Genomic DNA, 25,454 nt, shown 5'->3' with positions numbered 1-25,454 from the left:
AATTCTTGTGATTAATATGCCTTGAATGTTGTTTGTTAAGTCTCCTGATATAATGATGTAAGTAAATGGCAACAAACCAATTGTGTGTGTGAATGTGTTTATGTGGTAAGAGCTATGTAACAAATGATGGAAAGAAATCGTAATTGATGCAAATGAAACAACTGTGGTAATATCATACGTGACTTGTCGCGGGCAATTATCGTTGTGACTTAAGTTGTATATGGGTTGTTGCATATGATGGAAATGGATTGACATTTATGAAAATTCTTTGTGAATTGTTGTTGTTGTCGTGTGAAATGTGATTGTCCGGTCGGATTGGGTTGCGCACCGCAACATGAAGTTATAAGGTGTGGGTTGTGGTGATAAGGGTGGCCGAGGTAATAAGGGTGGCCGAGGTAATAAGGGTGAAAAAGCGATCGAAATCACTATTGCAATAAAAATATGTGAAAGTTGTGAAATCATTGATGTGATGAAATAATGTTGAAAGGGGAAAAGGAGATATTGTTGAGTTTGTTTGGCTTTTGTTGTTCCTTTCATGTGCATTTGATTGTTGATTCTATTACTGTTTGTTATCTATGTATTTCTTGATTTTACTTGGGGTAAAGTTTGTTCATACATACCAGTACAATTTAAATGTACTGACGTCCCTTTTGCCGGGGGCACTACATTCGTGTTATAATTGTCGGTGATTCCATAACAGGTACTCCAGCCCACCGATAGTAGCACTCCTTCACCTCTCGTCAGCTGAATTGGTGAACCCCTTTCCTCTCGGGGCCCTGCGTGGCTCATGCCTCTTATCCTCCCGAAAATTTTATTTTGGTATTTGCGTAAGGTATAGTCGGAGCCTTGTTACCGGCAAGTATTGTAACACTCTTTTGTATCTATAGAGGCTCCGTAGACACGAAATGTGGGTTATGTACTTACGTATTTTGGGCAGTATAATTTGTAAACCATGCTAAGTAACTATGTATGTTATGTAAATCTCGTAAGAATGTGTTTAAATTTATAAATGGCTATTTCACTTGGTTAATGGGTAATGGAAACACAGGGTATCACAAGGAATAGGAAAAGCACCCAGGTCCGCTTGGCTGGGGGCTACCCGGTCGAGCGCTGATCGCGCCCCTCGATTTTTGGGGCGTGACAAACTTTGTATCAGAGCCTAAGGTTTTAAAGTGTCCTAGGATGTCTCGGAGCCATGTCTAGTAGAGTCCTTCTTATCGGTGTGTTGTCGACCACATCTATAAGTTGGAAGCTACATAGGCATTTAGGAAATTAACTTCTTCTTTGTTACTCTATATCGTGTGGTGAAGTGAAAAGTGGAAGTATTTACATCTAACTCGTTCTCTGTTCCAAATTTTCAGTAATGGCACCTAAGAAGAGAGCTAGACTCGGACTCGGGGCCAATGCCACCCCAAGTGCGGCTATGAATCATGTACCTGATGTCGTGGGTGAGAGTGACTCCCCGGTCTTGAATCTTCCTGGCCCATCTATTCCAGATCCAAGTATTCCTGTTCCAGCTACGACAGAGGGTGCTACCATCCCTCCCGCTGATATTCCTGATCTTGATGCAATTCCAGCTTCCGGTCCCGGGGTTTCTGATGGGGACCTTAGAGGAGCCATCCATATGTTGACCCAGTTAGTGGCCGCTCAGGCCTAGGGATCTCATGATGCCCTTGTGCCCCCCAACGGATAGGGAGATTCCACCAGCTCCAGAGTCAACCAGTTTTTGCGGTTGGCCCCTCCGGAGTTCACGGGCACAGACCCAGAGGCCGATCCGCAGGATTTCCTTGATGAAATGTATAAGACCCTTCAAGTGATGAAGGCTACAGAGACGGAAGGGGTTGAGTTGGCTTTATACAGGTTGAGGGGAGCAGCGTATTCGTGGTTCGACATGTGGGAGGATTCCCGTGCGGAGGGAAGACTTCTGTCTAGATGGGATGAGTTTGTAGATGCATTCATGGACCACTTCTTGCCTGCTGAGATAATGGCGGCCCATGCCACAGAGTTTGAGATCCTTAAGCAGGGCAGTATGAGTGTTTGGGAGTACCACATGGAGTTTGAGAGGTTGTCCAAGTATGCTCCTCAGTTAGTGTCGACCATGGATGCTCGAGTTCGGCGATTTGTTCAGGGTCTTAGTCCTTTGGTGGTGAATGAGGCTGCTACAGCGGCCTTACACTCAGATATGAATTATAGGAAGATTGTGGGGTTCACTCAGGCCACAGAGGCTAGGAAGTTGAAAATACGGGTAGAAAGGGAGAGTAGCAGCAAGGCCCGATCAGCGGGTCACTCAGGGAGACCAATTCCGGGGAGAGGGCCATCAGGGCCATAACAGTCATATGCCCAGTCCTCAGCAAGCGCACCACCATCTATGCACAGTTATCAGTAGAGCAGTCACTTGAGATCAGGTTCAGACAGTAGGAGACCCCATCATTTCGATCGTCTAGGAGGGAGATCACAGCAGCAGGGGAGGGCTTCTTGCCCCAAGTGTGGGAGTTTCCATTCCGAGACCTGTTATTTGGATATTCCGATGTGTTATAGATGCGGGGTGAGAGGTTATATCCAGCAGGACTGTCGTACGCCCAGTCAGGGCATGGGTAGGGGATTTGCTTTGTCATCCGATTCTTCAACTGCCACATCATCCGTGCGTCCTCCAACCCCAGCAGGGCACGATGTAGTTAGGGGTGGAGCTCGTGGTAGAGGTGTACCTAGCCGGTTTTACGCCTTGAGTGGTCTCTAGAGTGCATAGGCCTCCCCAGATGTTGCTACAGGTATCTTGTCTTTTCAGGCCATTGATTGCTATGCTCTTATTGATCTGGGGTCCTCTTTGTCTTATGTCACTCCATTCATTGCTTCAAGTTGTGGGGTAGAACCCGAACAGCTTCATGAGCCGTTCTCTGTATCGACTCCGATTGGTGATTCTATTACAGCCACACGAGTTTATAGGAATTGTGTTGTCATGTGTGGTCGTGCGACCACGACCGATCTTATTGAGCTTGAAATGGTGGATTTTGATGTGATTATGGGAATGGACTGGCTCTATTCGTGCTTTGCTAAACTTGACTGCCGAACGAGAGTCATGAGGCTTGAGTTCCCTAATGATTCGGTTATTGAGTGGAAGGGAAATGGTGTGGTGCTGAAAGGTAGGTTTATTTCCTACCTTAAGGCTTCAAAGATGATTAGGAAGGGGTGTATCTACATTTGGTCCGGGTGGCAGACACCACTTCAGAAGTGTCTGTCCCCGAGTCTGTGCCAGTCGTGAATGCGTTTCTTGAAGTGTTTCCGGACGAGCTTCCAGGGATCCCACCAGATAGGGAGATTGATTTCGGGATTGATGTATTGCCAGATACGCGGCCGATATCTATTCCACCATACAGAATGGCGCCAACGGAGTTAAGGGAGTTAAAGGAACAGCTGAAGGATTTATTAGAAAAGGGGTTCATACGGCCAAGTGTGTCACCGTGGGGTGCCCCGGTTCTTTTTGTCAGAAAGAAGGATGGGTCACTCCGGATGTGTATTGATTATCGGCAGCTTAACAAGGTCACCATCAAGAATAAATATCCTTTGCCTCGGATAGATGATTTGTTCGACCAATTGCAAGGTGCGAGGTTCTTTTCCAAAATTAATCTATGATCCAGGTATCACCAATTGAAGATCAGAGAACAGGATATTCCTAAGACCGCTTTCAGAACTCGTTATGGTCACATTGTATTCTTGGTCATGTCTTTTGGGCTAACCAACGCCCCGACAACTTTTATGGATCTTATGAATCGGGTCTTCAAGCCATTTCTAGACTCCTTTGTGATTGTTTTCATTGATGACATCCTTGTTTATTCGCGGAGCTGGGAGGATCATGCCGATCACCTCAAGGCAATTCTGCAGACCCTTTATCAGCACCAGTTGTATGCTAAATTTTAAAAATGTGAATTTTGGTTGGAGTCCGTTACCTTTCTGGGCCATGTTGTTTCTAGTGAAGGGATTCAGGAGGATCCCCAGAAGATTGCAGTAGTAAAAGATTGTCCTAGACCCACGACCCCGACGGAGATTCGTAGCTTCTTAGGTTTAGCGGGGTATTATCGGAGGTTTGTGCAGGGATTCTCTACCCTCGCCTCCCCTTTGACTAAGTTGACGCAGAAAGTAGTTAAGTTCCAATGGTCCGACGCTTGTGAGAAAAGTTTTCAGCAATTGAAGTCGATATTGACCTCGGCGCTGATATTGACCTTGCCGGAAGGCACAGAAGGATTTGTGGTTTATTGCTATGCCTCCAGGGTCGGTTTTGGGTGTGTGTTGATGCAACATGGGAAGGTTATAGCGTATGCTTCAAGGCAACTCAAGAATCACGAGAAGAATTATCCGATGCATGATCTGAAGCTTGCGGCAGTTGTATTTTCCTTGAAAATATGGAGACATTATCTTTATGGGATCCATATGGATGTGTTCTCAGACCACAAGAGTCTCCAATATTTGTTCAAGCAGAAGGAGTTGAATTTAAGGCAGCGGCGGTGGTTAGAATTGATCAAGGATTATGATATGGATATTTTATACCATCGAGGGAAGGCGAATGTGGTGGCCGACGCTCTCAGTCGGAAGTCCATGGGTAGTTCGGCTCATTTGGGAGCGGATTAGAGGCCTTTGGCTCAGGAGGTTTATCAATTGGCTAGTCTGGGGGTTCGTATTTCAACCTTAGACAAGGGGAAGGTTACGGTGCGTAATGGAGCAGAATCGTCACTGGTAGCGGAAGTCAAGGAAAAGCAGCACATTGATCCAGCATTAGCACAGATGAAGGAGGCAGTTTTGAATAACAAGTCTTCGACATTTTCACTCGGTGGTGAGGATGGTGTATTACGATGTCAAGATAAGCTATGTGTTCCAAATGTGGATAATCTTCGGGGGAGGGTAATGGCGGAGGCTCATAATTCCAGTTATTCTGTGCACCCAGGTTCTACAAAAATGTACCGTGACCTCAAGGAAATTTATTGGTGGAGCGGTATGAAGAGGGGTGTGGCGGACTTTGTATCTAAATTTTTGAATTGTCAGCAAGTAAAGCTGAGCACCAGTAGCCGGTGGGTTAACTCAGCTTATGGAAATACCAATGTGGAAATGGGAGATGATCAACATGGATTTCGTGGTAGGGTTACCTCGCACTCAGCGCAAGTTCGATTAAATTTGGGTAATAGTGGATCGACTCACCAAATCAGCTCACTTCTTGCCAGTCAAGTCCACGGATACTACAGAACAATATGCTCAATTGTATATCAAGGAAATAGTAAGGCTTCATGGCACTCCACTTTCTATTATCTCAGATCGAGGGGCCCAGTTCACAGCTAATTTTTGGAAGAAATTTCAGCAAGGTTTGGGTACTCAGGTGAATCTCAGCACGGCTTTCCATCCGCAGACTGATGGTCAAACGGAGCAGACTATTCAGACGCTTAAAGATATGTTACGGGCTTGTGTCTTGGATTTCAAAGGTAATTGGGATGATCACTTGCCACTTATAGAATTTGCTTACAATAATAGCTTTCATGTTAGCATTCAGATGGCCCCATTTGAGGCATTGTATGGGAGGAGATGTAGGTCTTCGATTGGATGGTTCGAAGTCGGTGAAGCAGAATTGTTAGGGCCAGATCTCGTGCACCAGGCTATGGAAAAAGTTAAAATCATTCAGGAAAGGCTTAAAGCTGCTCAGAGTCTCCAGAAATCTTATGCGGACATTCGTCGTAGAAAATTGGAATTCCAAGTAGATGATTGGGTGTTCTTGAGGGTATCTCCTATAATGCGATTTGGGAAGAAAGGAAAGTTGAGTCCTAGATATGTCGGGCCGTATCGGGTCACTCAAAGGATAGGACAGGTGGCCTATAGACTGGAATTGCCCCCTGAAATGTCATTAGTGCACCCGGTGTTCCATGTGTCTATGTTAAAGAAAGTGGTTGGAGACCCATCCACCATCGTGCCAATCGAGGCTATCGAGTTCAATGAAGAGTTATCATATGAAGAAATTCCGGTCGCTATTCTTGATAGGCAAGTCCGCAAATTGAGAAACAAGGAAGTTTCTTCAGTTAAAGTGCTATGGAAAAGTCAACAAGTCGAGGAAGCCACGTGGGAAGCGGAAAGTGAAATGAAAGAAAAATATCCCCATCTGTTTGAACAAGTATAGTAGTGGTCGTGCGAACTCTTGTCTCTATGTAAACTGATGTTGTGTTCAATCTGGTGCAAAGACACCCCATATTTTTCCCTAAATGCTTTACTATTGTAACTCCTCAAGTTGTGCAAGAGTTATATGTGTTGTGATTAATTGATTCATGTGCAAGCCCCTTTTTGGTAAATGAAAGTTTTGTAAGAACTCATGTGATAAGTGAATGATTAAAGGCAGTGTAGATTGGTAATGATTAATTGGAATACGTATAGTGTATTGGAGTGGTTGAACTGTATGGAACTCATTGAAGTGGCCAAATTATGTGCAGGTGTTGAGGTAATGAATTGTATACCAGTTGTAGGGATAATAGGGATAGAGTAATGGTGCTTGAAAATAATGTTTTGGGGGCTCTTTGACAGGTAGATAAGTCTAATTACAAAGGGAACTCTGGCAAAAAAAAATTCAAAAATTGGGAGTTTGCATATCATGTTTTCAAAACCAACTGATTTCCAAAATCCTCATTCGAGGACGAATGATTTTAAGTGGGGGAGGATGTAAGGCCCCGTGAAAACTTGTACTAAAAACTGGGTAGCTCATGGTGCCAAGTCCCGAATATATGTTGGGAATGTGTAAAATTAAGTGAGCCGCAGTTCGAACCCTTTTGGTACTGATCTATGTTATAAAAAGTCAAGAAAAAAATGTTTTCCAGGAAATGCAATTCTGTGGTCTAGAATGCGGTCGCATAATAGATATGCGGACCGCATAATCGCCGCAAAGTGAGTCAGTGTGTTGGTCGAATTGGATGTTAAATATGAAGTCTAATATGCGATCGCATAACGGATATGCGGACCGCATAGTCGTCGCATATTTCCCTTGGGATTTTGTGAGGTACAGTTCTACGGTGCACTATGCGACCGCATAATGGGTATGCGGACCGCATTTCTGCCACATACCCAGGCAGTGTGTTTAGATTTTGGGAGCACTTTTGCGGTTCATTCTGCGGACCGCATTTCCACTCTGCGATCGCAAAGTGCGATCGCATACCTAACTCGGGCTCCTATTTTTCTAAATTTTAAACTCGACCCCTTCTTCAATAAAACACCTCAACCCCGTATTTTAACATATTTTCTGAACAAAACTAGAGAGAGGGAAAAGAGCATTCTTGAGAGATAAAGTCCTACCTTCATCAATTTGTTTCTTCAAAGTCACTCGGGCCGGGGAATTTCAAGTAATTGTCTTCATCTCCGTTCTTGCAGGTAAAATCCCCAACCCTTTTTCATTATTTTCAGATTTAAACAAAAAAGGGGGATTCTCATGCGTTAATTCTTGAAAATGGAAGTTGAGATACACATGCATGTCTTTTAAAACCTAGAATCTAGTAAGAGGAATTAGGTAGAACTAAAGATTTGCAAAAGATGGGTTGATAACCTAAGTAAGTTCGAGCTGAGTTTGTGAACTTCAATTCTAAGTTATATGTGTTAACTTGTGAACTAGATTGACGGTACTAGGTTGTTGGTGAATTGGAAATAGAAGAAAAAAAAGGGGAAATTCGACTCTAGGTATGTATTGCTAACTTTAACCTTTGTAAAGTCACCTTGTTTGGTGTACGAGTAATTGGTATGTGTTACTTATGCGGACTATTTGCGAATTCTTGTGATTAATATGCCTTGAATGTTGTTGGTTAAGTCTCCCGATATAATTGTGTAAGTAAATGGCAACAAACCAAGTGAGTGTGTGAATGTGTTTATGTGGTAAGAGATGTGTAACAAATGATGGAAAGAAATTGTAATTGATGCAAATGAAACAACTGTGGTAATATCATACGTGACTTGTCGCGGGCAATTATCGTTGTGACTTAAGTTGTATACGGGCTGTTGCATATGATGGAAATGGATTGACGTTTATGAAAATTCTTTGTGAATTGTTGTTGTTGTCGGGTGAAATATGATTGTCCGGTAGGATCGGGTTGCGCGCCGCAACACGAAGTTATAAGGTGTAGGTTGTGGTGATAAGGGTGGCCGAGGTAATAAGGGTGGAAAAGTGATCGAAATCACTATAGAAATAAAAATATGTGAAAGTTGTGAAATCATTGATGTGATGAAATAATGTTGAAAGGGGAAAAAGAGAGATTGTGGAGTTTGTTTGGCTTTGGTTTTTCCTTTCATGTGCATTTAATTGTTGATTCTATTACTGTTTGTTATCTGTGTATTTCTTGATTTTACTTGGGGTAAAGTTTGTTCATACATACCAGTACAATTCAAATGTTTTGACGTCCTTTTTGCCAGGGGCGCTACATTCATGTTATGATTGTAGGTGGTTCCATAATAGGTACTCCAGCCCACCGACAGTAGCACTCCTTCACCTCCCGTCAGCTGAATTGGTGAGCCCCTTTCCTCTCATGGCCCTGTGTGGCTCATGCCGCATATCCTCCCGAAAATTTTATTTTGGTATTTGCGTAAGGTATAGCCGGAGCCTTGTTACCGACAAGTATTGTAACACTCTTTTGTATCTCTAGAGGCTCCGTAGAAAGGAAATGTGGGTTATGTACTTACGTATTTTGGGTAGTATAATTTGTAAACCACGCTAAGTAACTATGTATGTTATGTAAATATCGTAAGAATGAGTTTAAATTTATAAATGGCTATTTCACTTGGTTAATGGGTAATGGAAAGGCAGGGTATCACGTGGAATAGGAAAGGCACCCAGGTCCGCTTGGCTGGGGGCTACCTGGTCATGCGCCGGTCACGCCCCTCGGTTTTTGGGGCGTGACAGTTGAGTACGTAGTTGCTTGTGACCCAAAATGAATTATGAAATTCTTATATTTATCATAGTAGGGGCATTGTATACACGGTATGTTGTGTAGGGTTGCAATTTGCATGTGTAAGGTCACTATTCAGTTCTGGAAGGGAGGACATAAGTTCTTATGAAGTACAGGCAGTTCAGATGATTAGGCAAATTATATTACTAATTGGTGTGGCTTGATAAGGGTATACATTTTAGAAAGGGCAATGTGATTAAGTTAATGATACTTCATTGGTATTGTGACACTCTCTTGTTTGATCGACTGTTGATATTTGAGTTTGCTTGGTGGCACAGAAGAATTATAAGAGTATCCCTCGTGCAATGATTGGGTATTATAGGTGTATTATATATTCAGACGGTGGAGTTGGGATCATATATGGTGATTTGTGTGCTTTATGGATTTGGAGACTAGGAGTTCTCATAAACACATTATGTCATGGTTGTGGACTGCGTATATCGGTCTTGTGTAGCAATGATTCGGGGTTTAGAGGCCCGAGTGGGTCCTTTGTTGCTTATCATGGTGGATTTTTATGTGATAATGGGTATGGATCGGTTGTCTCCATGTCGTGCTATTTTGGACTGTAATGCTAAGATGGAAATGTTTGCTATGCCGGGGATGCCACTGATTGAGTGGCGATGTTTGACGAAATATGTTTCCAGTAGGGTGGTTTCATGTTTTGAAAACCCAGCGGATGGTTGGGAAAGGTTGTCTTTCTTATTTGGCCTTTGTGAGGGATGTTAGTGCAGAGACTCCTACCATTGACTCAGTTTTGGTGGTGAGGGATTTTTCGGATGTGTTTCCTGCTGCCGCGCATATCACTGAACAAGGTTGTTGATTTTGGTATTTATTTGGTATCGGGCATCGTATCGTATGGCACTGGCAAAGTTAAAAGAGTTGAAGGAGCAGCTTCAGGGACTCCTTGATATGGGGTTCATTGGTAGGCCTATATGGATGTGTGTTCTGCATTGAGTCGGCTTATTGACTCCGAGGATGTGTTGATTCGATTGTTATTGAGCTTATTAATGTTCTGGGGTGATCTATGAGTTACATTTCCGTGTTGCGAGGCTTTATGATTGATTGCTTATAGGCAGATATGGTGCGAGTTTATTGGGGTCTCGTTGTGGGATTCGAGCGAAAAGAGTATTAGGTATTGTTTGGTGGATGGCGTATCGATTGTTTCCTTTAGGATTTGTGTGGTGTTATTTCATTGCTTTGCCGTGGTTATGATGATTTTCTCTTGGTACTAGACATCAATTTGTGCGTGGTTGTGGATTTAGGGCATAGTGACTTGAGATGTTTCATGTGGACCGATGTTTGGATAGGGTCGCGCATTACAGCGAAGTTATGTGGAGATATGATCCTTCTGGTTAGATTCGTGTGTTCTGGTTCTACAATGTGTGATGGGTTCTCAACATTGTGTGGTGGTGGTACTGGTGAGCTTGCGGTATGACTCTCTCATTTGAGTCATTATTCCATGATTTAAGTACATTTGGGTTGTTGCTTATTGGTGCGCAGATCACACGAGTTGTGGATCTAGATTGTATCAAAGTGTCATGTCACTAGAGTAGTCATTTTGGATGAGATGAGGTTATTGAGATCTAGAATGAATACTATCAGATTCGATTTCAGCATGTTGGAAGGATAATATAGGGATTCAGCTTAGAAATTACTATGGTCCTTGCTAAAGGAGAGGGAGTTTCATGAATGGTGGATCTGAGGAATGGTTATGACTTCTTGTGTGTTTCTTTCATCATTGGCAGTATACGAAAGTGTTGGAATGAGGTTTTGTTTAATAAGAGGTTTATTACCAGTATTTTGTTGTTGTGAGCAACTGCTATGATTAGAAGTTATCGTTATGAGAGTTTGAGTTGTGTGGTATATCATGTGATTTCATCTTGAATTGCAGTTATGGCTCGATACAGCGTGTTCAGACCTATTCAATGTATAGACGCGAGGTTCTGATCTTATGGATAATTTCGGAAGTTGAAATTTGGTTCTAAAGTTCATGGGCTTGGTTGGATTGCGAAATTTCAGTCATGTTGCGTTATCAGACCTATTTGGGATAGGGTGACATAGGATCACCCCCGGGTATGTGCATGGTAAGGTTATACAGCGATTTGATGGTTTTTGAAACAACTCTAGACACGTTCGAGGACGAACATATATTTAAGTGGGGGAGGATGTAACGACCCGACCGGTCGTTTTGAGCATTTGCACTTCGTTCTCCAGTTCTTGGGCATGGCTAGCCCCGTATGATATATTATGACTTATGTAAATTGTCAGTTTTGGTTTTTTCAGGTTAAATGGAACAGATATGGAAGAATGATTCTCAGCTTGAAGATTAAAATTTAAAAGGTTTGACCAAGATTTGACTTTTTAGTATTCGATCTCAGATTTGAATTTATATGATTTGGTTAGCTCTGATAGGTGATTTTGGACTTGGGAGCACGTCCGGAATGTGATTTGGAAGCCCGTGGTAAATTTAGGTTTGAATTGGCGAAATTGAAATTTTGGCATTTTCCAGTTGGTAGTGGAAATTGTGATATTGGGGTCAGAATGGAATTCCAGAAATTGGAGTAAGTCCGTTGTGTCATTTTGGACGTGTGTGCAAAATTTCATGTCATTCGGATGAAGTTTGATAGACTTTTTGATTGATTGGGAAATTCAGAAGTTTTGGAATCCTTAGGCTCGAATCCAACGGTGATTTGGTGTTTTAGTGTTGTTTTGAGTGTTCTGAGGATTAGTACAAGTTTGAATAGTGGTATATGACTTGTCCGTATTTTTGGTTGAGGTCCCTAGGGCCTCGAGATGGATTCAGAAGGTCGATAGGGAGTTTGGAAATTAAAGTTGAGCAGCTTCAGCTGCTGTTCCTGTCAAAACCGCACCTGCAGATTGGGGACCGCAGGTGCGGTGTCGCAGAAGAGGTGTCACAGATGTGTGGAGGAGGTCGCAGAAGCGGTTTTGGTCATTTGGATTTGTATCGCAGGTGTGGAGTTTCTAGCGAACCTGCGGGGCCACAGGTGCGAGGTTCTAATCGCAGATGCAGAATTGGCCCTTACGTGAAAACCGCAGATGCGGTCCACTGGTGCGGTATTTTGTCCAAATGTGAGGAAATACCTGGACAGAAACTATATAAGCTTTCCTTCGCGATTTTTAGCCTTGTTCCACCATTTATTGAGACGGCTTGAGAGCTTTTTGGAAGGATTTGAAGAGGGATTCAAGGGATAACGCTTGGAGGTAAGATTTTTGAACCCAATACTCGATTCCATGGCATTATTTTACTGATTAGGCTTGAAATTAATGGAATTTAGGGTTAAAATTGGAGAATTAGGGCTTGGTATTGGAGAGTTTCCATTGGAGATTTGAGGGGCCATTTGGGGTCTAATTTAATGTTCATGGTATGCATAGCCTCGTGGGAGGATTAGGACTCTAGTGATGTGATTTTTATTGAAATCCGAGATGTGGGCCTGGGGATCGGGTTTGGCTGATTTCGAGATTTTTGAGTTAATTTGATTATTTTCGCTTGGGAATTGTTCCTTTAGCGCGTATTAATGGTATGATACTGATTTTGGTTAGATTTGGAGCATTAGGAGGGCGAGTCGAGAGGCAAAGGTATTGCGGGCTAGAGTTTGGACCGGATTGAGGTAAGTAATGATTGTAAATGTTGTTCTGAGGGTATGAAACCCCAGATTTCACATCGTTGTGCGACTTTGAGGTGGCACACACGTTAGATGATGAGCGTGGGGTCGTGCACCGTTGGGGAACATGACTTGGTCCGTCCCGTATGACTATTAAGTCTCGTATTTGATTAAAAATTGTTTGATATCAATGTGTTCTGGAAAGTACTACTATGTTTTGGGCTGAATGCCATATTTAGGCCTCGTGCCATCTATTTTGGACCCTTAGGGGCTTTTTACTACTATTCCTCACTATTTTGACTTAATATTTGTGCTCAGTCATGCTGTGTTTTACTGATTTCACAACCAAGCCATATTTACACTATTTTGATATTTTAAATGATATTTTTGGGCTGAGCTTCCTGTTTTACTGTTGCCCGAGTGGCTTGAGAGGTTTCTAACTGAGTGAGGCCGAGGGCCTGTGTTGTGAGGATATTATGGGATCGGGCTACACGCTGCAGTAGGTTGTTACTGATTTATGATATTATGAGGCCAAGGGCCTTATTGATTTATGCCACGAGGTGTCTTACTATTATGAGGCTGAGGTCCTGTTTGATTATGCCACGAGATGGCTTGTTATAGCGCTTGGGCTGTAGGAGCCCCTCCGGAGTCTGTACACCCTCAATGAGCGCGGGTACCCAGTGCGAGTGATGTGATGTAGCCCAAAGGGCTACTGTTTATTCATATTGTTGCCCGAGGGGCTGTCCTTAATCCATATTTTACCCGAGGGGCGGTTCTTGATTCATGTTATGCCCGAGGGGCTGATTACGAGTGATTGTGAGGTAGCCCGAGGGGCTGGTTCTTTTGGTATTATGCCCGAGGGGCAGTTTATGGTACTTGCTTTTGTGTGAGGGGCTGTTTACGTTCTATCATTTTACTCACTGTTTTATCACTCGTTTGAAACTATTGAAAGATGTTTCTAAAAGAAAAGGTTTTATTGAAACTAAGCTTGATTTTGAACGAAATGATTTGATTTATATACTGCTTGGAAACACATTGTACTCACTGTGGTGTTATGACATGGATTATGTGTTTTCTTACTACTCAGTCTTTATTTACTTTTATTACTTACTGAGTTGGCGTACTCACATTACTCCCTGCACATTGTGTGTAGATTCAGGTATTTCTGAACCCGGTGACGGGTGTTGATTACTCAGTTGCAGGTTCATCGGAGATAGCAACGTAGCTGCCTGACGATCGCAACCCTGCTTTTCTCCTTCCTTTATTCTTCCTTAGTGTATTTTTGTGATTTTCCCGTCTATGTTGGCCTTGACGTCATCAGAACAGTTGTAGTAGATGCTCATGACTGGTGACACCTTGATGTCGGGCTTGTGTTATATTTCTGTACTGCTTATTTAAACTTATATTATGGGATTTTAGTTAATTAATGGCTTCACATGACTTCTTATGATTTTCTGGTTGGTTTTGGGTTTGTGCTGGCTGGCCAAGTTTCATGATAGGCGTCATCACGGTCGGGTCAATTTTAGGGTCGTGACAAGGCTAAAAGCCCAACTGCCCAAAAATCCTACTTTCCGTTCGCGGTGGCTTTCCCGCATTTGCTATGCCTCCACATCTCACTCCTTCACGTTCTCGGTCCTTGAGCCACGTTCGTGATGGCTTAGCGCCTCCAGGCCCAACTCCCCTTCCTTCATCGTGTTCGCGATGCCCAGTCGCATTCGTGTAGAGCACCTCTGCCTCAGCTCCAGGGGCCTTGTCGCATTCGCAATGCACAAATTCCTCCCCAACTCCAGCATCTCTTTGCGATCGTGTCCCTTCAACTGCGATCGTGATGCTTACCAAGAACACCAGAAACCAGCAATATCAAAACATTCCAACTTGGTCCGCAACCACCCCGAATCACACCCGAGGCCCCTGGGTCCTCGTTCAATCACACTAACAAGTCCCAATACCTTATACAAACTTATCCGAATCATATAAAACCATTCCAGAATGACGCCAAACTTTACGTACAAGTCACAAATCATGATACCAACCTATTCCAAGGCTCGGAACCCTAAACGGACATCGATAACATAAAAATCCACTTCAAGCCAAACTTAGAAAATTTAAATCTTTCAAAATGCCAAATTTCCATAATAAGCGCCAAAATGCTCTCGGGCCACCCGATACACAACCCGAACATACGCCCAAGTCTGAAATCATCATACGAACCTATTGGAGCCTTCGAATCTCGATTCCAATGTCATTTACTCAAAAGTCATACCTTGGTCAACTCTTCCAACTTTAAGCTTCCAATTTAGAATTTTCCTTTCGAATCAACTCCGTACTTTGCCAAATACTATTCTGACCACACGTACAAGTCATAAAACATGAAGTGAAGCCGCTCAAGACCTCAAACCGTCGAATGACACGCTGGATCTCAAAATGACTGATTGGATCGTTACATTCTCCCCACTTAAATATAAATTCGTCCTCGAACGTGACATGAGCCGCTTCGGAGTTGTCCAAAATTACTGTTTAAAACCTCGTGCACCTAGCCATGCCACCACAACCCACGTAAGCACAGAAGCTCGAGCCAGATTGGAAATCCTCCCTTTTATTTTGTCAATAAGCCTTAGAACCAAATTTCAACATCCAAATTTCTCTACAAGACCTGATTCTAACATACGAACACCGCATCAATCACAACGCACAGTAACAAAAATTATCATGCACCCATACGAAGATCACACAGCCCGCCACTTAAGTCGTTTACCCATAATAACATCTTTCGACCATAATAGCTACAATTTAATGAATCTAATGCCCGCAATACACCCTATCACACATATAAACCCTATCTCAACCCTCATCTCACATATTTATTTTGTTCTATGTATCTTCTACATATTTATTTTGTTAAATCAAATTTGAAAACTAAAATAAATAAAATCTTATCCAAGCTTTTGAATCAGAAAATAAAACTCCAAATGTGAAAAATATACTTTGAGATTTTGGTAAAGAATAAAGTATGGGCCTATGCACTTTTATTTATTTTTTCTATTATTGGATTAAAGGTTATATAAAATTTATAATAGGGGAAACTATTACTGTAATACAGAAAGAGAGAAACTAGAGATAGTGTGAGAGAATTTATACTTTGAACTAATTTAAAAAATAAATTAAAAATAATAAATAAACATACTCAAAAATATTTTTGATAAGTTTGAATCTAAGCAATAGAATAGAAGAATAAAAGTACATAAAAAAATTTATTACAAGAAAAGAATATAAAGAAATTTTTTAAATAGCGTAAAAATATAGTATATAGTAACTTAAAATTTATATAATAAATAAAATTCATAATTCCATATTGAAAAATACAAAAATATTACTAGGATATTAATAGATAAGATAAGGCTTATCTCTTTGTAGTTTTGATGAATTAAAAATTATAATTTAGTAAAAAATATTATATTATTTAATAAAAAACAAATAAAATGTTATAGTAAAATAGAATATACGAAAAGAGGGGGATAAATGTAATATTAGGTTATTTATACTTTAAATCAATTAAATATAACAAAAGGTACGTAAATTATACTCAAAATATTTATTGATACATTTATACAATTAAAGAATTTTGAATAGTATAACATAAGTTTAAAAACTAAAAATATTTTTAGAGTAAAAAATATGTATCTATATTATATTGAAAAACGATAGTGACAAAATATTAGGACAATTGACAAGTTAATAAAAAGTCACATTAGTAAAAACTAAGTACTTTCTAATCTATATCTATATCTATACTATATTAAAAGCACGAAGGTCCTTAGTGCTTAATATTTAGGATTTGAAATCAATTACAATACCATAATAATTAGAGCTTTGAAACAAAATAAAAAATTACAAATCTGCGTAAACTAATATTATTAGAATTTTGAAGTAAGTTATAGTAACGACCCAGCCGATCGTTTCATGAGTTACCACTTCGTTTCCTCCATTTATGCTTCTTTATATGTTGTCCAGCTGTATTTTATCGCATCGTGTCGGTTAGTTTGGGTTCGGAATGGTTTTGTAGAGAAATGAGACACTTAGTCTCTTAAATTGGCCTTTTAGTTGGAAAAGTCAACCGGAAGTTGATTTGTGAGTAAACGATCCCGGAATTTTGTTTTTTATGATTCGGATAGCTTCGGGAGGTGATTTGGGACTTAGGAGCATAATCGGAATGAGTTTTGGAGGTCCGGGGTAGATTTAGGCTTGAATTGGCGAAATTGGAATTTTGTCATTTTTCGGTTGATAGTGGAGATTTTGATATAGGGGTCGGAATGAAATTTCGGAAGTTGGAGTAGGTCTGTTGTGTCATTTGTGACATGTGTACAAAATTTCAAGTCTTTCGGACGAGGTTTGATAGACTTTTTGATCGAAAGCGGAATTTGAAAGTTTTGAAAATTCACACGCTTGAATCCAAGGGTGATTTGGTGTTCCGGCAATGTTTGGAGTATTTCGAGGGTTGGAACAAGTTTGAATAGCGTTATATAACTTGTTGGCGTGTTTGGTTGAGGTTCCCGAGGGCCTCGAGGTGGATTTGGATGGTTGACGTAAGAGTTGGAGCTTGAATGCTGCTGCAAAATTTTCTGCTCCTGTTTTTCCCGCACCTGCAGATTAGGGACCGCAGGTGAGATACCGCAGATGCATAGAGGAAGCCGCAGAAGTAGAGTTTGGCCAGTTGGAGCTTGGCCGCAGATGCGGTGCACTGGGCGCATCTGCAGAACCGCATGTGCGGTTCCTGGACGCAGATGCGGCCCTGAGGGACTTAAGTGAAAACTGCAGAAGTTGTTGGTTGACCACAGAAGCGGAAAAAGGGCCGCAGGTGCAGAATCCCTGGGCCAGAACCTATATAAGGTTTCCTTCGTGATTTTCAGCTTTGTTTCACCATTTCTAATTCGGATTGAGAGCTTTTTTAGAGATTTTGAAGAGGGAATTCAAGGGAACTTGTGGATGTAAGATTCTTGAAACTAAAACTCGTTTTTATGGAGTTATTTCACTGATTAGACATGGAATCTATGGAAATTTATGGTTAAAATTTGGGGAGTTAGGGCTTGAAATTGGAGACCTTGATTTAGGGATTTGAGAGGTCATTTGTGGTCGGATTTTTATGTATTTGATATGTATGAACTAATGAGAGTGTAAGGATTCTAGTTATATGATTTTTATCGGAATCCGGCACATGGGCCCGGGGGTCGGGTTTGGCCAATTTTGAGATTTTTGATGTAAATTGGTTATTTTCGAGTGGGCCTTATTCCCTTATCATATATTGATGGAATGAATCTGATTTTGGCTAGATTTGGAGCATTCGGAGGCCAAGTCGATAGGCAAGGCATCGCGGGCTAGAGTTGGACTGGATTGAGGTAAGTAATGATTGTAAATGTTGTTGTGCTACTTTGAGGTGACGCACACTCTAGATGATGAGCGTGGGGTCGTGCACCGTTGGGGATTGTGCCTTAGTCCGTCCCGTATGACTGTTAAGTCACGTATTTGATTGAAAAGTATTTGATATCATTTTGTTTTGGAAAGTATTACCATGTTTTGGGCTGAATGTCATATTTAGGCTTCGTGCCAACTGTTTTGGACCCTTAGAAGATTTATCTGCACTGTTTTGACTTCACATTTGTACTCAGTCGTGTTGTATTCTATTATTTTTACAACTCAGCCATATTTACTCCATTTTGATATTTTAAAAATGATATTTTTGGCTGAGCATCATGTTTTACTATTGCCTGAGTGGCTTGAGAGATTTCTGACTAGAGGTCGAGGGCCTGTGTTGTGAGGATATTATGGGATCGGGCTACGCGCCATGGCAGGTTGTACTGATTCATGATTATGAGGCCAAGGGCCTGATTGGTTATGCAACGAGGTGGCTTGTTATGAGGCCGAAGGCCTGTTTGATTATGCCACGAGATAGCTTGTTATAGCTCTTGGGTTGTAGGTGCCCCTCCGGAGTCTGAACACCCCCAGTGAGCGCAGGTACCCAATGTGAGATGTGATACTGCTTGAGGGGTTGTTGTTGTTTCATGTTGTTGCTTGAGGGGATGATTACGAGTGATTATGAGATAGCCCGAGGGGCTGGTTCTATTGATATTTTACCCGAGGGGCGGTTGTGTTACATATTTTCCTGAGGGGTTGTTTATTTTTCTAATCTTTTATTCACTATTTTCATCACTCGTTTGAAACTAATGAAAGACGTTTTAAAAGGTTTTTACTGAACTATGTTATTTTCACGAGTTTTATTGCTTTACTGCATTATTCTGGACTTATACTATTTTGTTGTAGTGTTATGACGTGGCTTACGTGTTTTCTTACTGCTCAACTGCCTTTACTTTTATTACTTATTGAGTTGACGTACTCACATTACTCCCTGTACCTTGTGTGTAGATCCAGGAGTCTCGGGTCGCGATAGCGAGTGCTGATTAGCCTTCTAGCAGATCTCCGGAGTTAACTATGTAGTTGTTTGGCGTTCACAGCACAGTGCTTCTTCTTCCTATCTTATTCAGCTTTGTATTAGCATTTATCATTCAGACTATATTGTTTTTTTTCTTATTCCGAGACGAGTTGTAGTTGTTCATGACTGGTGACACCCCGATAACGGGCTGTGTTATGTTTTCGCACTGTTTGTTTTAACTTAAATTATGGGATCTCAACTAATTAATGGCTTTAAATGACTTATTATAAATGTTTGGTTGGTTTTGCAGTTTGTGTCGGCTAGCCTAGTTTCACGATAGGCGTCATCACGATCTGGTCCGTTTTAGGGTCGTGACAAGTTGGTATCAGAGCCTAGGTTACATAGGTCTCACGAGTCATGAGAGGTTTAGTAGAGTCTCGCGGATTGGTACGAAGATGTCTGTATTTATCCTCGGGTGGCTACAGAACCTTTAGGAAAACTTCATAATCTTGAATTCTTATCGTGCAAATCTGTTGATCCTAGTACTAAACTTCTGTTATTCTATTATCTCACAGATGGTGAGGACATGTGCTACCGGTCAGGATGGATGACCGCCAATACCATCAGCTAAGGACACTAGGGGCCGAGGACGTGGTCCAAGCCGTGGTAGGGGCAGGGGTGTAGCCCGCACAACAGCTAGGGCAGCACCTGCAGATCCACCAACTGCCCTAGTTCATGATCAGGTCCTAGTTGTGGACGCTCCAGCAGTAAAAACTCAAGCATCGGCTGTGCTATTATGATTCCAGGCCTTCAGGAGGCCCTGGCCCAGATTTTATCAATGTGCACTAGCCTAGCTCAGGCGGTCTCAGTTATTACAGCCGCAACTACTTTTCATGCCGGGGAGGCACTTAGACTCCCGTCGCTTGCACATCTGAGCAGGTCGTGAAGGGACTTCAGACACTTGGGGTACCTCCAGCCCTACCGGTTGCAGCTGCTCAGGACTTTGTAGCTCCTGTTATGCCAGAGGACGAACAACGCAGATTGGAGAGGTTTGGTAAACTTCAGCCTCCGACTTTCAATGGTGTTGTGATGACCCAAAAGGTCATCACTTGTATTGCAAGTGCATTCAGTGTTCTGAGGCCCAAAAAACCTCCCTTTTACCCCACCTTGATTTGCATGCATGGTCCGGACCTATATCCGGAAAGCATTCTATGTGAAAATATGAAAAATAGAAATTTTAGAGTTAAAAATTTGATTATGGTTGACTTTGGTCAATAATTTTAGCAAACAGACCAAGATCCGTGTTCCAACGATCCTGGAAGGTCCGTAGTAAAATATGGGACTTGGGCGTATGCCCGGAAATGAATTCCGAGGTCCTAAGCCTTAGAAATAAAGTTTTGAAAGAAATTGTTTTACTGAATTATCTAAAAAATAAAGAAAAGAATTAATTTTTGAAACCATTGTTATCGGGCCCGTATTTTGGTTCCGGAGCTCGGTACAAACTTGTCATAGTATTTGAAAGATAATTGTACAGTTTGGTGAAAAACGGAGTTTATTTGACGTGAGTTGGACTTCCAGTTGAATAGTTGTGAACTTTGAGAGTTCTTGATGAAAATGTAGAGTTTTGAGGTTTAATTCATGATTTTTCATGTTATTTTGATGATGTGATCGCATGAGTAGGTCCATATGATGTTTTTGAGTTAGTATGCACACTTGGTTTGGAGTTTCGAGGGCTCAGGTGAGTTTCAGGTAGGTTCTGGGATGTCTTAGGCTTAAAACCAGAAGTTGCAGGTCTCTGAACCCGCTAGTGCGGTTCGCAAGAAAACTTGTGCAACCGCGGAAGGGGCCAATGCGGTCCGCGGTCGACCTTGTGCGGTGCGTGGTGAAGGGTTGTGCGGCCGCAGTCGACTTTGTGCGGTCCGTACAGGGGCACTAGACTGCAGTATCCTCAGGAAGGACTGTGCGGCCGTAGTCCATTTTGTGCGGTCCGCACAAGGGGTCTGAGAAGGGTATAAATAGACGGGATTTTCAGTTATTTTCATTTTTGAAAACCCCAAAAACATAAGAGGCGATTTTTTTCAAACAACCTTTCTTCTCCAAAACATTGGTAAGTGATTTCTAACTCCTTTTCGTCACTCCTTAACATCTTTTAACATAATTTCAACTTCAAATCAATTATTTTCATGGGGGAAATGGGGTGTTTTGGGTAGAACCTAGGTTATCAAAAATTGAGGTTTTGGACCTCAATTTGAGGTCCGATTTCAAAACAAATTATATATTTGGGTTCGTGGAGGAATGGTAACCAGGTTTTGGTTCGAACCTTGGGTTTTGACCATGTGGGCCCGGGGGCAATTTTTGACTTTTTGGGTAAAACTTTAGAAAACTAATTTTCATGCATTCAAATTGATTCATTTAGCATTTATTGATGTAATTAAGTAACTTGTGACTAGATACGAGCGAATTGGTGGTGGAATCAAGAGGTAAAGCTATAATTGAATCGTGAATTGTGTGTGTGGCATCGAGGTAAGTGTTAGGTCTAACCTTATCTTGAGGGATTAGGAGTTGAGTCTTATTTGCTATGTGGTAATTGTGGAGTACGACGTATAGGCATGGTAACGAGTATCTATACGTTGGTGTCTAGCACGACCGTGAGTCTTTAAATTGTGAATATCTTGATTTCGTTGTATCATTCATGCCTTGGTGATGATTTCCATTTGTTGTGAAAAGTTTGTGGGAGGAATTTTGACCTTTGAGCATCGAGGAGCATTGGCTCAAGTGATATCACGAATTGTGAAAGTATATGAGTTGATTGAACACTTTGGAGCATTGGCTCAAGTGGTAAAGTGAGTTGTGAAGTAAAAGTGAATAAGAAAAAGAAGTCATTAAATTGTTCCCTTGCTGGGATATAGTTGTTTACTTGGTTATCTCCCTTGCCGGGATGTTGAGATTATTGATGCTGCTCCCTTGCCTAGACTTATTTGTTAAATTGGTGTTCCCTTGCTGGGATTCCCATCATAATCTTTCTTATTCCCTTGCCCCCCCCATTGTTTGTGATTATTGTTTGGGTTAGGAAGAGTGTTAAAGCACGAAGGGTGATGTCGTGCATTGTTTGTTATTGTGAGGAAAGAGTGTAAAGCACGAAGGGTGATGATGTGCCGTACGATGTACCATTCCGTGCCAATTTTATTGATTACATGGTGAGGAAAGAGAGTAAAATCATGAAGGGTGATGTCATGCACATTTTTATTATATGATTGCTTTGGTGAGGACGAGAGTAAAAGCATGAAGGGTGATGTCGTGCACACTTTTATTACATAACTGCTTTGATGAGGATGAGAGTAAAAGCACGAAGGGTGATGCCGTGCATTTGTTGATTTCTGATTCTTTGTTGATATCCAAATTATGTTAATTCTTTCCGTACTTGCTGCCTTTCTATTCGTAACTGTATCCCCCCCACAACATGCTCCCCCTCCAATATTGACTAGTTATTTCTATATTTCTTTTCTGCTATATATATATATATATTTGAACTGCATAGGTTTATTTGGTAGTCTGGTCCTAGCCTCGTCACTACTTCGCCGAGGTTAGGCTAGACATTTACCAGCACATGGGGTCGGTTGTGCTGATACAACACTCTGCACTGTGTGTAGATCCCGGAGTAGCTTTCGGACCATAGTGTGGAGGCTACCTTCAGTCCACATGGAGATCCAAGGTAGACCTGTAGGTGTCCGCAGGCCCTAGCGCCTCCCTCTATCCCTAATTCCTATTTCATTTTCCTTTTATTCATAAACAGTGTATTATTTTTTCTTCAGACTTTGTATGTAGTAAATCTTAGACCGTCTGTGACACTATGACACCAGGTTTTGGGTGATGAGACTTAAGTAATTGTAATAGACGTAGATTTCATATATTAAATTGTTATCCTCCACTTAATTATTTAAAGTTCCATTGTTTTCCTGTTATCGCCTTACATTTGTTAAAAAGAGTAGTTGAATAATGAAGTAAGTAGTTAAGGGTTTGGATTTCCTAGATCACATTAGTAAGCTCCATCACGACTCCCGAAGGTGAGAAATTTGGGTCGTGACAGGCGTAGAGGGCGAGGATACCCATGGTTTCTTGGATAAGTGTCAGAGGATGCTTCAGACCGAAGGTATTCTGGAGACTAGTGGGGTCTCGTTCACCACTTTTCAGTTCTTAGGTGTTGCACTCAATTGGTGGGAGGCATACGAGAGGTGTAGGCCGATTGGCGCAATGCCCCTTTCTTGGTAGCAGTTCTCCATTCCCTTACTGGAGAAGTTTGTATCTGAGTCTCGCCGAGAGGAGCTACGCAGTCAGTTCAAGCAGTTTTGGCAGGGTGATAAATCTGTTACACGGTATGAGATGCGATTCTCTGAGTTAGCTCGTCATGCGATCTGGTTGGTTCCCATAGATCGAGAGAGGATTAGGAGATTTATAGATGGCCTCGGTTTTCAGCTTTGGTTGCTTATGACCAGAGAGTGTATCTGGTGCTACCTTTGATGAGGTTGTTGAAATCGCTCGACAGATTGAGATGGTTCGGGGTCAGGAGAGGATTGAGAGGGGGGCCAAGATGCCTCATGGTCAGGGTGGATTTAGTGGTACTCCTCATGGGGGTCAGTTTCAGCACGGCAGGGGCTGTCCATTCAGGCATGCTCAGTCAGCTCACCAGGTTATCATGGGGCATCATCGGGCCATGGTTCTCACAGTTCTTAGCAGGCCCATTCATCACTTAGTGCCCTTCTAGCCCTGAGTTCGTCCCGTGCTCTATCAGTTCAGGGCTCTTCTATGCCAGGTCCTTTTGCTAGTCATCCCAGTGCTAGGGGTTCCCTTTAGTCCCCGTCTCCAGCACCAGGGAGTTGTTATGAGTGTGGAGAGTTGGGTCGCATGTGAAGGCAGTGTCCTTGTCATCTTAGGGTTAATCTTAGCAGAGAAGTCAGCCATCGACTTCAGCACTAGTTACTTCACCACCCACCCACCCAGCGAGAGGTGAAGGACAGACAACTAGGGGTCGCCCTAGATGGGGAGATCTATCAGCTGGTGGTCAGGCCCGTTTCTATACATTCCCAGCTAGACCCGATGTTATTGCTTTAGATGTTGTGATTACAGGTACTATCTTAGTCTACCATAGAAATTTCTCTGTGTTATTTGATCCTGGTTCCACTTTTTCATATATGTCATCATATTTTGCTCGTTATTTGGATACGCCTCGTGAGTCTCTTGTTTCATTTATTCATGTATCTACTCCGGTGGGTGATACTATTATTGTGGATCATGTGTACCGATCGTGAGTGGTGACTATTGGGGGTCTGGAGACCTGAGTGGACCTTTTATTGCTTTGTATTGTGGACTTCGATGTGATATTAGGCATGGATTGTCTATCTCTGTGTTGTGTTATTCTAGACTGACATGCTAAGACTGTGATGTTGTCTATGCCGGGTGTGCCATGGATTGAGTGTCGAGGTTCGACTGATTTTGTCCCCAGCAGGATTATTTCATTCTTGAAGGCCCAGTGGATGGTTGGGAAAGGTTGTCTTTCATACTTAGCCTTTGTGAGGGATGTCAGTACAAAGACTTTTAGTATTGATTCTAATCTTGTAGTGAGGGATTTTCCCAATGTGTTTCCTGTAGACCTGCCGGGCATGCCACCAGACAAGGATATTGATTTTGGTATTGATCTGGTGAAGGGAACTCAGCCCATTTCTATTCCACTGTATAATATGGAACCAACGAAGTTGAAGGAGCAGCTTTAGGAGCTCATGGATAAGGGGTTTATTCGGCCTAGTGTGTCACCTTGTAGTGCACCTGTTCTATTAGTGAAGAAGAAGAATGGCATGATGAGGATGTGCATTGATTACAGGCAGTTGAAAAAAGTTACAATCAAGAACAAGTATCATTTTCCTTGTATCGATGATTTATTTGACCAGCTTCAAGGAGCGAGAGTGTTCTCCAAGATTGATCTCCTTTTAGGGTATCACCAGCTAAAGATCAAGGACTCGGATATTCGTAAGACAACTTTCAGAATCTGATATGGTCATTATAAGTTCCTTATTATGTCTTTTGGGCTGACCAATGCCCCCGCAACGTTCATGCATTTGATGAATTGCGTGTTTCGGCCTTATCTCGACTCGTTTGTTATTGTTTTCATTGATGATATTCTGGTGTACTCACAGAGTCAGGAGGAGCACGCGGAGCATTTGAGAGTTGTCTTGCAGAGATTGAGAGGGGAGAAACTTTATGCAAAGTTCTCCAAATGTGTGTTTTGGCTTAGTTCAATGGCTTTCATAGGGCACGTGGTGTCTAGTGAGGGTATTTAGGTTGATCCGAAGAAGATAGAAGTGGTTCAGAGTTGGCCCAGACCATCCTCAGCCATAGAGATTCGTAGCTTTCTTGGTTTGGAGGGTTATTACCGTCGGTTCGTTCAGGGATTTTCATCTATAGAAT

General features: G+C 42.0%; 1 protein-coding gene across 1 annotated transcript; it reads left to right on the top strand.

Annotated features, from left to right (window-relative positions):
- The first annotated feature begins 1,795 nt into the window (after positions 1-1,795).
- Positions 1,796-24,763, top strand: LOC138888079 (uncharacterized). Its single transcript, XM_070169885.1, has 8 exons — positions 1,796-2,245; positions 2,786-3,140; positions 3,215-3,448; positions 4,685-5,167; positions 5,301-6,107; positions 23,489-23,682; positions 23,942-24,119; positions 24,612-24,763. The coding sequence occupies exons 1-8, from the start codon at positions 1,796-1,798 to the stop codon at positions 24,761-24,763; spliced, it is 2,853 nt and encodes a 950-aa protein (XP_070025986.1).
- Positions 24,764-25,454: the final 691 nt, after the last annotated feature.

Source organism: Nicotiana sylvestris, chromosome 3 (genome assembly GCF_000393655.2).
Source record: "Nicotiana sylvestris chromosome 3, ASM39365v2, whole genome shotgun sequence".
NCBI lineage: Eukaryota > Viridiplantae > Streptophyta > Magnoliopsida > Solanales > Solanaceae > Nicotiana > Nicotiana sylvestris.
The sequence above is the reverse complement of the archived record's forward strand: the minus strand, read 5'-3'. Positions and strand labels throughout refer to the sequence as shown.

What these genes read in the sequence shown, in the direction of transcription:
- LOC138888079 (XM_070169885.1), top strand. Translation starts at nt 1,796, where the DNA reads ATGTATAAGACCCTTCAAGTGATGAAGGCTACAGAGACGGAAGGGGTT. An exon ending in CTAGGAAGTTGAAAATACGG is followed by an intron (nt 2,246 to 2,785) that starts GTAGAAAGGGAG and finishes TTGTCTTTTCAG; the next exon opens with GCCATTGATTGCTATGCTCT. An exon ending in AGCCACGTGGGAAGCGGAAA is followed by an intron (nt 6,108 to 23,488) that starts GTGAAATGAAAG and finishes GCTTATGACCAG; the next exon opens with AGAGTGTATCTGGTGCTACC.